This window comes from Mixophyes fleayi, chromosome 9 (assembly GCF_038048845.1).
Source record: "Mixophyes fleayi isolate aMixFle1 chromosome 9, aMixFle1.hap1, whole genome shotgun sequence".
Taxonomy (NCBI): domain Eukaryota; kingdom Metazoa; phylum Chordata; class Amphibia; order Anura; family Limnodynastidae; genus Mixophyes; species Mixophyes fleayi.
Genome location: NC_134410.1, coordinates 89,328,031 through 89,342,423, shown reverse-complemented (window position 1 = coordinate 89,342,423; position 14,393 = coordinate 89,328,031). Strand labels below are relative to the sequence as shown.

Sequence of the window (14,393 nt, the reverse complement as noted above, 5' to 3'; positions counted from 1 at the left end):
GCACCATTAAGCCCCACCCCCTGCTATTCAATACCTTGAATTTCTGTATTTTATAGTAGGGTCGGGGCTATAGTTAAGTAATGATACCTTCACCCCCCCCCCCCCCCCTCCTACCCTCCGTCACATGATCTGTACTCCGATCTCCTGGAGTACAGATTTAAAAAGTAGGCAAGTATGCTTAATCTATCTAGCCCGCTTCCTTATTTTCCAGGCTTTTGAAATGCAAACAAATATACCATATAAACTACATTGAATTTAAAACACACTTGCAAATGCATTTAAGTTGATTTTTTTTAAACATGCTTGTATGTCCTCCTATATTTTACTCATAGTTCTGCATCATGCTACAATTCAAACAGAAAGTGGAGTTTGTGATCCTTGTTAATCTGATGCTTCAAGATGTAGCTGTGTCAGCACTGCTTAATCACAGAAGAATTTGTCCAGAAGGCAGAGGAGGTATTGGGTATAGCCCTTGCTCTCTTATCGATTGGCCAATTGCAATTTCAATCATCTATATATGAATATGAAGAAATAAAACGATAAATCCTTTGAATTTAGTTTATCTGACAGGACATTTGTGTAACATTCTCCATTCTGCACCAACAAAGTACTTGGCTTAGGCAAAGTGTAACTCTAGAAGAATGTCTCCTCCATTGAGGTTTGTCAAAACACCTCTTTCTGGAAGTTTGCCACATTTATTTTCATTACCCAATGCTTTTCTTCTTCCAGTGTCATGAAACATTTTATTTGATGTACGGAATGTTATGTTTTTATTGAGAATGACTTACTATAAAAAGCAAAAACTCTTTTCAATAAGCTTATACACAAACATAAGAAATGAAGGCTCTATTTATCTGTTATGAGGAGGGATTTGAAAATGTGTATTATCTACAGAAAAGTGTGCTAATCTGTTTCTGGGACTGCAGAAACAGGATGACATTTTCCCTGATGTGAATGATGAACTTACAATTTTTACCCTTCTAGGTTCAGCAAACAGACAATATCCTCTTCCTATGGGAGGGTGTAGATAAACTCGTTCTTTCACAACGCTATGTAAATGATTGTCATATAAATCTCACCCTCCTCAGTATAAGTTTTTGACCTCACTAGCATGGTGGAGGCAGGGCCGGATTTACCGCTAGGCAACCTAGGCACCTGCCTAGGGTCTAGCGGCTCTCTAGGGGCCCAGATGGGGGGGACAAGGGAGGGAAGATAAAAAAAAAATACAAAAAATTGGGGTGCCGCGAATCGGGGCAGGGACTGGTGTTATCCCCTATCCTCTTCAGCTTAGGTACCTTCCCACATCACAGGGTCATGTGACCACAACGGTCACATGGTACACAGTGAAGGCGGGCTAATGGAACTGTATGGATGTCAGTGCAGGAGCTGCTGCAATTCTGTCTGTTCCTGGAGTCACTCGTCTAGAAAAAGGTAAGAGGAGGGGTAATGTGTCAGGGAGCTAGTGTGTGTGTGTGTGTGTGTGTGTGTGTGAGATGGAAGCTGCAGTTTAAGAGGGGGGCATGTGTGACTCTGCAGGGCAGAGAGGGGGCATGTGTGATGCTGCAGGGCAGAGAGGGGACATGTGTGACACTGCAGGGCAGAGAGGTGGCATGTGTGAAGCTGCAGGGCAGAGAGGGGTACATGTGTGACGCTGCAGGGCAGAGAGGGGGCATGTGTGATGCTGCAGGGCAGAGAGGGGGCATGTGTGATGCTGCAGGGCAGAGAGGGGGCATGTGTGACGCTGCAGGGCAGAGAGGGGGGCTTGTGTGTGCGTGAAGCTGCAGGGCACGGGGTGGCATGTGTGTGTGTGAAGCTGCAAGGAACAGGGAGGGCATGTGTGTGTGTGATGGAAGCTGCAGGGCATAGGGGGGCATGTGTGGCTAAAGGTGCTGGGCATAAGGGGCATTTGTGAAGGTGCTGGGCAGAGGGGGGACATGTGAGTTAGAAGTCTGTTCCCCACACGGCCCCTCCTCAGCCATTCCCCATGATACGTGCTCATTATCTATTCCCCCACATGACCCGCTGCCTCAATCCTGACACCTCTTACCTGAAAATGAAAAGAGGCACCCTTTATATTAATATAATATGTGTGTGTGAGGGGCCAGTGTATGTATAATATGTGTGTGTGAGGGGCCAGTGTATGTATATTATGTGTGTGTATAAGGGGCTGTTTGTGGGAGGGAAATAGGTTTATTTTTGAAATGGTAACACTATTAATTTAATGTTGGAGCTGGTTGGAGGGAAATAGGTCTATTTATTAAATGTGTATGCTATTAATTTAATGTTTTGGTTGGAGGGAGGTCTACTTATAAAATGTGGGTGCTATATTGATTCGACACTGGGGCTGGTTGTAGTTTACTAAATTCCGTGTACCCATTTTTTTTCCAAATAGGGCCTCCAACATTCCAGGATCTAGAAAAACAGCAGCTGATCTAAAGACACCAGCAGCCACAAACCGTGAAAGTGACGAGAACAGGTAGGAGAGAGCAGGGCAGTCTGCCAACTATCCTGAATCTGGTGGGATTTATATTACGAGGAGGTCTGACTTGTTTAAATGTTGCACTATGAGATTCATGCAAAAGACTGACATATTAACATAATTATTGCATTGCAGCGCTTTTTCATGTTTCTGTAGGTAGAGGGCTGCAGTCAGTAACTAGTGGCGGACGGTCTGTGACATGGTAGTGATAGGAGACTGCTGTTTTGTTATTACTGGGCTTGCTAACCATGAACTGCAGTTTCTTGACATGTTAATTATGATTAATACCTAAGTTTAGTTAAAGATAAAGTACAATTTGTGTGAATTGAAAGGTAAGCAGTGGTGGAAGTGGGGTGTATATGGTAGTATGCCATACCGCTACTGCTCGTACTGCCTTCATTGTAAAATAATAAAATTCCATTCACTTGTTTACATTCTCATTACATTTTTCATACCGCCACTTCTAAATTTCCACTTCGACCACTGAGCTTAATATTCATCGTATGGAGTATATGACCATCATAATTCAAAATTCTGGTAGATCCTTTGACAAAATATGGGGTCCATGGACATTATTCTTTAACTGCTGGGACCACAGTGTGATGCAGTGTAATGATAAAGGAGGGCACAGTGTGATGAGAGGGACAATAATGAGGGACCGCACGGTGATGCAGAAGGAGCAGCGTGATGTGCGGCGGCACATAGTTTACCCTTCTACTTAACTATAGGAGTATATGCTATGCTAAAAAAAAATATAATGCTATGGATTGTTTCACGGAGGCAGGGGGCTGGGGGGGGCGTGTGGGGGGCCCAAAACCAATATCTTGCCTAGGGCATCATGAGGTCTAAATCCGGCTCTGGGTGGAGGGAGAGGGATCATTGACACGGACTTGTATAGAAAACAGACAGCTACCACCAAAACTCTTCACAATGCTACAAGTTTTTACCCCACAATACTGGCAAGAGTAATTAATGGGCAGATTCTGCAGGTACGAAGAAATTGCTAATTTTCCAAACTTTTTTCTTTCAAGTAATGGTGCAACACAGTGGCTCAGTGGTTAGCACTTCTGCTTCACAGTGCTGGGGTCATGAGTTCAATTCCCGACCATGGCATTATCTGTGTAGAGGATGAACGGGGAGGCATTTTACAGGACGATTTGGGGATTCATCATAGCGTTTTATTGAGAGCTCATTGGACCCGGGTAAAACCAACTGCATCTCTCATCCATTTATGCTGTGTGACCCTTTGTATTCTGGTACGCTTATGGAAGCACTTTACCTTGTTTTAATTTTGTATTAAATGGTATTATGCTATGATATTTTTATATTTGTGACTATGTTTTCATCGCTGGAATAAATCTGGAGGACAAGATTATCTCCATTATCAGATGTGACTAGATGTGCTGTGTTTCAAGAAATTATCTTGTAAACTTATCCCCTGTGGGGACCCCCTCACGTGGTTACAATTAACATCTGGCCACTTAAGACACACTTGGAAGAGGGATAAAGACCCCAGGGACTTTTAAAGTTTATTTCCCTATTGGGACAATACAGCTCTATGTTTTTTTTTATAATGTGTTACAGTGATCCTCTTTTCGTGGCACGGACATTCTTATGTTTGTGATCCAATCAGCACTATGAGGTATACATTTTGTTTTTATCTATTATCTGTGTAGAGTTTGTATGTTCTCCCCGTGTTTGAGTGGGTTTCCTCCGGGTGCTCCGGTTTCCTCCCACACTCCAAAAACATACTAGTAGGTTAATTGGCTGCTATCAAAATTGACCCTAGTCTGTCTCTCTCTCTCTGTCTGTGTGTGTATGTTAGGGAATTTAGACTGTAAGCTCCAAGGGGCAGGGACTGATGTGAATGAGTTCTCTGTACAGCGCTGCAGAATCAGTGGCGCTATATAAATAAATGGTGATGATGATAGTTTGCCCTACTTCAAGAAATTATGTGCATGAGTTTGATCTGTCTGTTAGGTACTCCTTCCTGGTTTCAAGACATGAGAACACGTATTTAAAGGACTTAGATTTATTACCCCGTTCTCAAACCAATGGTTTCAAATGAGACTTCTGGAGTCTCACTGGCATATCTTGCTTTCAGACCATGATCACAATATCATGGTCATCTGTGTGAAAGTATCCCTTACAGCCAAAATGGCACCCAGTTTGGGTGGCGACCAGGTCTACTGTCATTTCTTTAAACTGTAAGCTGGCTTTGGATACAGGAGAGTGCATTTTCAGGTTGTTTCCTTGTGGGTCAGGTAAGGCATGTTCACATTTGCCTGTAGCAAAATCAGTTTAAGTCATTATTGAAAGGCCTTTATCATTAAAACCTATATTCATTGGAAAACTGTATAGGTGATTTATTCTGTCTGCTCTTGCTCCAAACTTTATATGGACATGACATCACATGAGTCGAGTGTTTAAACACATCAACAACATAAAGAAGCAAGAAGGAAAGATGTCTCTCAATGAACAGAATATATTTACTGGGTTTTCACTAAAATACTAGTAGTCTATCCCTTAATGAGACTGAAAAGTTGGTCCCACTGTTGTGGAAACATCTTCCTTTTACTTTACGCAATTTATAATGTTTATATACCCAGGGAAAAGAGGCCTCAGTGACACCAAAAAAAGGTGGAAAGTTGTGTCATGTGTGGCACAAGCTTCAGTGACCAGGGCAGAATAACTTGCTAAAATTTCATGAGCATTATCATATAAAGTAATGCCAGCATGGCCTGAACAACTAAGAAAGCGGTAACATTATTTCAAGAGAGTTCTAAATTTTCCATTCCCATAACAAGGCTTTTTTACAAGCCCAATAATATAAAAATACTGTTTTGGCTTTTTTAACAAATTCTAATTGGAACAATCAACTTGATTATGTGCTATAGAATACCCAGGTTCTAACCAAATCAATGTCTTACTTTATCAGCTAGTATGTACAGGATAATGCATTATAGGAAATATTACAGATGCTATCTCTCTCCTCCAGAAACTTTTCCATTGAAATACAACCTATGCCACATTGGCCAAAAATGTACCTTTAGGGATCATCCCTACATCACTGTTTGTGGGACTGTCCAAGGATTAAAATATTCTGGATTCAGGTCACAAAATATGCAGATACATATATTTTAAATTTTGTACCCCTCTGAACAGAATAGGCTTGTCACGAACGCCCAGTCTGTCCTAGATACAGCAATCTGAACAGCTGGCGTCACCTTAGTCATTTAGCAATGAATACACCTTTTCTGCCACCACAAAGGATTTATTATGGTGTCCTTATGTTCACCAAAACCACTTATTAATGTTTCACACTTAAATCACATACACCTGTAGCATGAGCCACAGTGGGCTCCGTAAGTTCATACGTTTGTTGTATCTATTCTGTGTTTATACTTTTTATTTTACAAGAAACCATTGCATTACACCTTTGTATGTCCAATTGTTTCATCATAAGCACTGTGGGTGTATTTTCCATATTAAATTACACTTAATGGGCCTGAATCATTAAGGAGAACAAGGCAAAAAAATGAATAAATATGATCCTGGACAAACCCTGTTACAATGCAAGGGGTGCAAATTAATTTATTATTTTGCACATAAAGAAAATACTGTCTTTTTTGCCATGCAGCTCACAAATACTTGATAACTTTATTTTTACACTGAAATGTAAAGTTGACATGCCCTGTCCCAACTATAAATCTGTCCCCACATTTTAAATTTACCTCTCCCTCCAATATATCATGGTTTTGCTAAGATGCAAAGTTATTCCTCTTTTGTTTTGTTCTCCTTAATGACTCAGGCCCAATAAGTTCAAGTCTCTGTGTTATTACAAATTCATGCAACAGTTTGGTCAAAACTCTACATACTTGAAACTGGGGAGAACATTGTGGTTTATGGTAACTCTGAATAAAGTCAGTTGTGATAGATTAGTTTTAAGGGAGAACCAAAGGTTTTATGAATAAGTGTCAGCTCTTAACTAAAAACCTTGGTGGTAGCATAATTAGTAAGGCAAAGCTAGTGTGTGGTATTGATAGGGAAGGTTTTAATAATTTTAGACAGACCAGTTGGCTGTTTTTGATTAACCTTTTGTCACACACGTCACGCAGGCTCAGGTGAGTGCTGGTCGTGACAACTTTCATAAACTTATGCACAAGTAATACAACTTAGATGTATATAGAAGTAAATATACTTGTAAGTATAATTACAACATGTGAACAAAAAGAAAATTTATATGGAGTATCATTGAATTCAATGCATTCGTTTTTGAATCAATTATAAGAACATCTAAATTGTAGACACTCCCAATTGGGCACAAGAGCTCTGCAAATGGCTTAGTAGCTCTGAATTTTATTGTACGTGCAATAAAAAGGGGAGGAGTCATGTAATTGCAAAATGTTTAATACCTTTTCAAGATCCATACTTCTCTCAAAACAGGAAGTTGTCATCTTCCTCTAGCCAAACTCAACTGAAACGCTTATGTAAATGCACCTAATTATGTTTAGGATGCATTCCCATTTTTGATGAAACACAATGTTCACGTGCATCATACTGAAATGCACTGAAGTGCGTTTTCAATAATACATCATTGCATAATGCAAGTTAAAGATACATAAAACAGCAAATATGTATGGTCTCATTTGGTACAATAATTTTTATTTCACATGTTAATTCTTTTTTAGAAAAAGCATATTAAAACACATAATTTTATCACCAGTGAGTACATAGTCTAAAGCAACAGATAAAAGGTGCAATTGGCAAAACCATCTCACGCTGCAGCTAGGAGGGGGAAGGAGGATATTTAAAATGTAGAATCGAGGAGGCGAGTTAGCTAAACTTTAAATTACAGTGTAAAATAAAGCTGACCAGTATTTGTGTGCCATATGCAAGTGAAGGCAGTATTTACCCTGCATGGAAAAAAAATTGCATGTATACCCTTTAGATGGATTTTCTCATAACTGTAAATGAGGTCCTAATACTGTTGCACTAAATGTACATCTTCCTGCTGAATTCACAGTAAAAAGAACTTAACTGATGCCTGTTATCTGCTTAACGCTCACTCATCATCGTCAACTTCATGAAAGCACAGTTCAGAATGAGAATGTGGTAAAATACAGGGCAGCACTGAATGTAATGGGAAAATTGATTAGCGAAGCAAGGTACACAGTAAGCAGGCTAGAAATTATGTGGTAAAATACAGGGCAGCACTGAATGTAATGGGAAAATTGATTAGCGAAGCAAGGTACACAGTAAGCAGGCTAGAAATTATGTTAATTCCTATGAAGTCAAATGGAAATAAAGAAAACTGCCAATGCATATTTATTACTTTAAAACCAAGTCTGAATAGACTACTATTTGGTCAAATGTGGGACTGTCACTACTCATAATGTGATTATGATAATGCTCTTGCTTAAAAATATAATATTCATCAATTATAATAGGAAAAGTGATATTTCAATTATGGTCAGTGCAGTGTAAGCAATATTTACACATGCATTAAGATTTAAAAAAAACAAAGCATTAAACCTATAATACAAATTCCCTTATAGAAAAAACTCCTTTATGTTAAGGTTCAAATATATCTTAACATTTCTTTCTGATCAAATATTTTAAATGTCAACCATCTTTCAATAAATTTTATATTGTATTTTTAAAAGCTTCTGAAAATATTACATATCTGTGAATGTTATTAGCAGCTCTTATATACATACCAACTTGTAGTTTAGGTTTAGTGGCTCTTTAAATCAATACAGTATTATTATTGTTCATTATCCTTGAGTAGAAAGTAGTAAAGGTCGACAGTCAAGGTCTAAGACAACATGGTCCACATGAGGTGCATATGATTTCACTTTCACCACCCTCAGAATATTTGTCTGCCATGGAGTACCATGGACCTGCTCTAGCAGAGTCCGGATTTTATTCTCAACCGACTCTGCCCACTTTCTCCAAGTCATCCTCCTCCAACTCCCAGGATCATATGCAGCTTCGTTTTTATCTAATACTCTGTGTTTTTCAGGGAAGCAGTCCACATTGTTGTGTATGTGTAGTACGCCTCCATAGTTCTTCTTCAGGACTTTACAAGCTACATGGTAACTTGGCTCTGATGTTGGGATAAGGCCCAAATTCACACGATCAGCTAAGTCATGCAACAACAACTGGTAAAAAAAGAAACCGTGAAAAGAGCACATAATTTAAAATGTATTTTCATAAGCAATACTATATGCAGAATACAGAAATTGGAACCTTTCAAAGAGTAGATCACTTTCAGCTTTGGATCTTTTCAAATGTGCTTAGCAAGTTTAAAAAACTTATTTGACAGCAGAAAATGATTGTTTAATCCGAATACGTACATACCCTTAGCACTAACCCTGTGACTATTATTTAAAAATGTTGTTTCATGGGTAATTCTAAGGTGACTATATAGCATTGTATGTTTCATGAACCATTATGTTATTTAACCCTTTAAGGACTAATTTTACCACTTTTTCTGAATGTACAGAAAACCATTACTTTATTAATGTTCCTAAATAAATTTGATATATTTTGTAACCGAGGATCCAGCAATTTTACAAATGTTTTATTTACTTGTGACTTTAAAAAAATAAAAGTAAAAAAATTGGTCACTTCTTAACTGTGTTAACATTATCCATTATTTATGACAAATTACATGTGACATCGAAAACTACTGTGTTTTATATAACACTTTAAACTATTTAAGCAATTGTAAACATAACAAAATCATAACAGGCAGAAGTGACAGAATTTTCCTCGGAGCTGTAGTAATTATTGGATGTGTTACCTGTCTGTTGTCACCTTCATGGATTTGGCATTTGTGAGTCACCTTATTAAGCTCCAGGTTTTTCTGTAATGCCTTTATAGCATGAACATTCCATTCACAGGCATGAACAAAGGAAGCACCCGCATGGACCAAGAAAGGCAGAGTGAAATATCCAATACCTAAAATTAATACATACACTAATATATATATATATATATATATATATATATATATATATATATATATATATATATACACACACATAAATATACATACATACACATGCACACATATAATCACAGTAGAGATGGTCAACACCAAAATGGTGCAGCATGGTTGGAAGTCTGTAAATTTTTTATTAGGAATTTGCAAAATAGTGCGACAAGGAATAGCAAAAAAAATCGGGCAGGGGATTGTGTTAAAAGCACACAAAATTAAAAATGGCAGAAATAATATCACGTCTACAGTATAGCAAATTATAGGATTAAAGATGTTGGAGGAGCATAACAATATAGTAGGTATAACTTAGACTTGGGGGTAAATGTATCAAGCTGCGAGTTTGCCAGCGTGTTGAAATCGCGGCAAATCGCGGGTGTTTACCCGCGATTTTTTTTTAAAAAAACTGGAAATGTATCAAGCTGCGATTTTGACACTCATGTTCAAAATCGCTGGTCATCTCTGGCGATTTTGAGCGATGTAAACACTCCCGAGTTTAGCTAACTCTCCTGTGTTTGGCAAACTCTCCTGTGCTGTAACAGTGAGTTGTAAACACATCACTGTTACACTGACCTGTCATACAGCTGCCAGAGCTCCGGCAGCTGTTAAAATGTTAAAGAACAGATAAAAGTTTTAAAAAAAAAAAAGCGTGGGGTCCCCCCGCTATTTATGCTTAACCCTAGTGCTGCCTGACTAGTGCTGGTCCCGTGAAAATCGGGGAAAAATTTGGCGTGGGGTTGCCCCGATTTTCACTTTACCAGCACTAGGCAAACCAGCCAGGGTTGGCGGCACTATAGCAGGGGGACGCGCGGCAGGGGTCCCCCTGCCATAATGACTAACCAACCCTAGACTGTTCAGCGCTGGGCTGAACAGTCTAGGGCTGGATTCCCTAGGGAGTGGGGTCCGCTGAAAAAAACGAGCGGGCCCCCGCCAGAAAGAACCAGCCCAGTGCTGATAGCACTAGGGCTCTTCCTACTACCCCTGGGCTGTGGGTAGTAGGGTAATACGGCGTAAAGTAGTAAAAAAAACAAACTTAAACCAATTTTGTTTGTGGAACTACAAGTCCCAGCCAGCCAGGTTGCCAAAAACAGTGTGGCCATGCTGGTGCTTGTATAACTACAAGCACCAGCATACCCACGGCAGCCAGGGCATGTTGGCACTTGGAGAACCACAAGTGCCAACATGCCCTGACATCCCTGGCTTGCTGGGCCCTGTAGTTCCACAAAGAAAAAAGTTTACAAAGCCACAACACCCTCATACAAACCACACATATTTATTAAAAATAATAAACCCCACAATAAAGACACTAACCACCCTCTTTTAAACCACAAATATTTATTAAAAATAATAAAACCCAAATACTTACCAATGATGTCTTCTTTCTTGATGAATTGGTCCTGTCCTTAAGTATTTGTAAATCCATCTTACCGGCTTGCCCCAGTCCCAGCCATTTATACCTCCATAAGGGAATCTTTTCCAACAGGAACTCTTCGCCCAGAAGGGGCACATATTTGTAACATCCCGACTCTTTAGGCTTGATTGAAGTTCTTAAAAAAAAAAAACTTGAGGCCCCGCAAACACCTCCTACCTAGTAGGAGGTCCTAGCCGCAATGCTCTTACGCCGTTTGCGTAAGAGCTAACTACTGTATTATGGTATTTTCCCACGCTAGTGGGGAAATCACATAATACTGTATTTAGCGCTTACGCAAGGAATGTAGCGTATTGCGCATGCGCTACGCTACTTGCGTAACCTGTAATACAGTAAATTCAGGTTACGCAAGTAGCGTAGTGCATGCGCAATGCGCTACGTTACTTGCGTAAGCGATAAATACAGTATTATGTGATTTCCCCACTAGCGTGGGAAAATACCATAATACAGTAGTTAGCTCTTACGCAAACGGCGTAAGAGTATTGCGGCTAGGACCTCCTACTAGGTAGGAGGTGTTTGCGGGGCCTCAAGTTTTTTTTTTTTAAGAACTTCAATCAAGCCTAAAGAGTCGGGATGTTACAAATATGTGCCCCTTCTGGGCGAAGAGTTCCTGTTGGCAAAGATTCCCTTATGGAGGTATAAATGGCTGGAACTGGGGCAAGCCGGCAAGATGGATTTACAAATACTTAAGGACAGGACCAAGCCATCAAGAAAGAAGACATCATTGGTAAGTATTTGGGTTTTATTATTTTTAATAAATACTTGTGGTTTAAAAGAGGGTGGTTAGTGTCTTTATTGTGGGGTTTATTATTTTTAATAAATATGTGTGGTTTGTATGAGGGTGTTGTGGCTTTGTAAACTTTTTTCTTTGTGGAACTACAGGGCCCAGCAAGCCAGGGATGTCAGGGCATGTTGGCACTTGTGGTTCTCCAAGTGCCAACATGCCCTGGCTGCCGTGGGTATGCTGGTGCTTGTAGTTATACAAGCACCAGCATGGCCACACTGTTTTTGGCAACCTGGCTGGCTGGGACTTGTAGTTCCACAAACAAAATTGGTGTCAGTTTGTTTTTTTTACTACTTTACGCCGTATTACCCTACTACCCACAGCCCAGGGGTAGTAGGAAGAGCCCTACTGCTATCAGCACTGGGCTGGTTCTTTCTAGGTGGGGGGGGGGGGGGCCCGCTCATTTTTTTCAGCGGACCCCACTCCCTAGGGAATCCAGCCCAGCGCTGAACAGTCTAGGGTTGGTTAGTCATTATGGAAGGGGGACCCCTGACGCGCATCCCCCTGCTATAGTGCCGCCAACCCTGGCTGGTTTGCCTAGTGCTGGTAAAGTGAAAATCAGGGGAACCCCACGCAAAATTTTTCCGCGATTTTCACGGGACCAGCACTAGTCAGGCAGCACTAGGGTTAAGCATAAATAGCGGGGGGACCCCACGCTTTTTTTTAAAAAAAACTTTTATCTGTTCTTTAAAATTTTAACACTGCCAGGGCAGTGTAACAGTAATGTGTTGATACAACACGCTGCTATCAAGCAGCGTGTTGTATCTGGCGTGTTTAGAAGCGAACTCTCCTGAGTTTGCTAACTCGCAGCTTCATACATTGTAGACTTGTATAGCTGCAGTGGCAAACAGTGGTGAGTTTGATCTCTGGCGATTTTGCAAGTAGCGATTTTGACAGAAGCAGAACTCTGGCGATTTTGTATGAAAACTCAGCTTCATACATCGGCTAGTTTCAACTCTTCTGAGAAAATCGCTGGAGTTGCAAACTCTCAGCTTGATACATTTACCCCTTGGTTGAATAGTGCTAGCCACAAACTGGCAAGACCCATTTGCTCGGTTCGAGCACCAAGCAAAAATATCACTGTCCAATTAAGCTACACAAGTGGGTCCCAAATTGGGGGAGATTCAGCTGTCGGTACAATGACTTTCAGTATCACTGGAATCAAAAGATGACCACACACAAATTGCCATAGCAGAAGACTGTAGGTAGTTTGTAGGCGTTTACCAACATAACTGACAATAATCCAATTTCTGACTGGTTTTGGGACTACAACATGCTGTGATATTTTGTTGATTGCTGGATATCACTGCTGATATTACAGTGTGTGTGGTCAGATTAAAGGGACACTAACCTCAAAATTGCTCTGTGGTTTAATCGTAAATAGCACAGAGGAGTTTATATGCTACACAGTTTTATATTATATTCCATAGACAAAAAACCTTAGGGTTTAACATGTCCAATTAAGGTTCCTTATACACAATAAACAATGTAAGAAAACGATTGAAACTCTTCAACTCAAACTGCAAAAAGCAATGAAATTACGACAATTAAGGCAGAAACCTTAATGGACGTTTTCCTTGCGCAATACAGACATGGTATGCCATCATATCCTGCAGTTAGCTGCAGATTCAGCACTATCATGGAGTGAGATTGCTGTCACTCACAAAATGGTGGAGCTGCTAATTCACAGATTTGTGTGTTCACTGAAATACACAGATGATAGTCCCCACAGCCATCCCTCTTAGTCCTGATTTATGGATGGTAATTTATATAAGTGTGTATGCAATTTTGGAGCTACATACTAGAGCCTGATTTGTGAATGTACCGAGATTTGGCTGAACAGAACCTCATATTGAGGATTTAGTATTTAGCAGTGCATAACTGAAGTTTGAGCATCAGTACTCTTATTAACTGAGGATTAGTTAAACCAGTTGGTTACTTCTGCAATAAGACCTTATCCAATTGAGGACCTTTCATTTTTACCACAGCTCGACTGAATTTTGGTTCCTTAATTTTCTCTGAGCAATTTTAACATCTGTGTCTATCTGTATATGCTGATTTGAGCACTCGCTGCACGTTTAAAATACTTTGTATTGTTGGCAATCCATTTGCATGAAGTTTTTACTTTATTAATAAATACATTCAATATCCTTTATTATTATTATATTAAAATAAACTAGTTTTTGTTTTTCTTCTGCTGTGGGAACATATTCTTATTTTATGTATATACACCTTGCAGCTTTGTTCTGGTGCTCTCTGTGTGTTCAGTTTACACTACTGAGCAGTTTACCAGGAAATATTTTATTACTTAAGTCTTGTTGGCTTACTGTATCCTTGAATTGTTGTTACAAGTCAGCTTAGGCCTTGTAAGGGAATGTAATGACAAACTTTGCTCACTGATAACCAAACTAAGCAGAGGCTTCTCTACCATTTAAATGTATTTCAAATACAGTATATTATTTTGTACTTTTTTATGAAGTTATTCTACTGTCCCTTTCTAAGACACAGAGACCCTAAACTATGATAAAAGTAAACTAAGAAAATGTACTACTACTGTATGTGTGTATTCCAGTGAACACACAAATTTGTGAATTAGCAGCTCCACCATTTTGTGAGTGACAGCAATCTCACTCCATGATAGTGCTGAATCTGCAGCTAACTGCAGGATATGATGTCATACCATGTCTGTATTGCGCAA

General features: G+C 39.7%; 2 protein-coding genes across 4 annotated transcripts in view; both read right to left on the bottom strand.

Annotated features, from left to right (window-relative positions):
- Positions 1-14,393, bottom strand: part of LOC142100820 (adenosine deaminase domain-containing protein 2-like) — a 1,209,653-nt gene that overhangs the window by 258,976 nt on the left and 936,284 nt on the right. The gene's annotated exons all lie outside the window — the stretch shown is intronic.
- TYW2 (tRNA wybutosine-synthesizing protein 2) overlaps positions 7,128-14,393 on the bottom strand; it is a 91,379-nt gene continuing 84,113 nt past the window's right edge. For all 3 annotated transcript variants that reach the window (XM_075184647.1, XM_075184648.1, XM_075184649.1), the window contains exons 7-8: positions 9,288-9,445; positions 7,128-8,643 (exon numbers count right to left, since the gene is read on the bottom strand). In XM_075184647.1, coding sequence (XP_075040748.1) covers positions 8,257-8,643; positions 9,288-9,445 — 545 coding nt within the window. In that variant the 3' untranslated portion in view covers positions 7,128-8,256. The remainder of the gene's footprint in view (positions 8,644-9,287; positions 9,446-14,393) is intronic.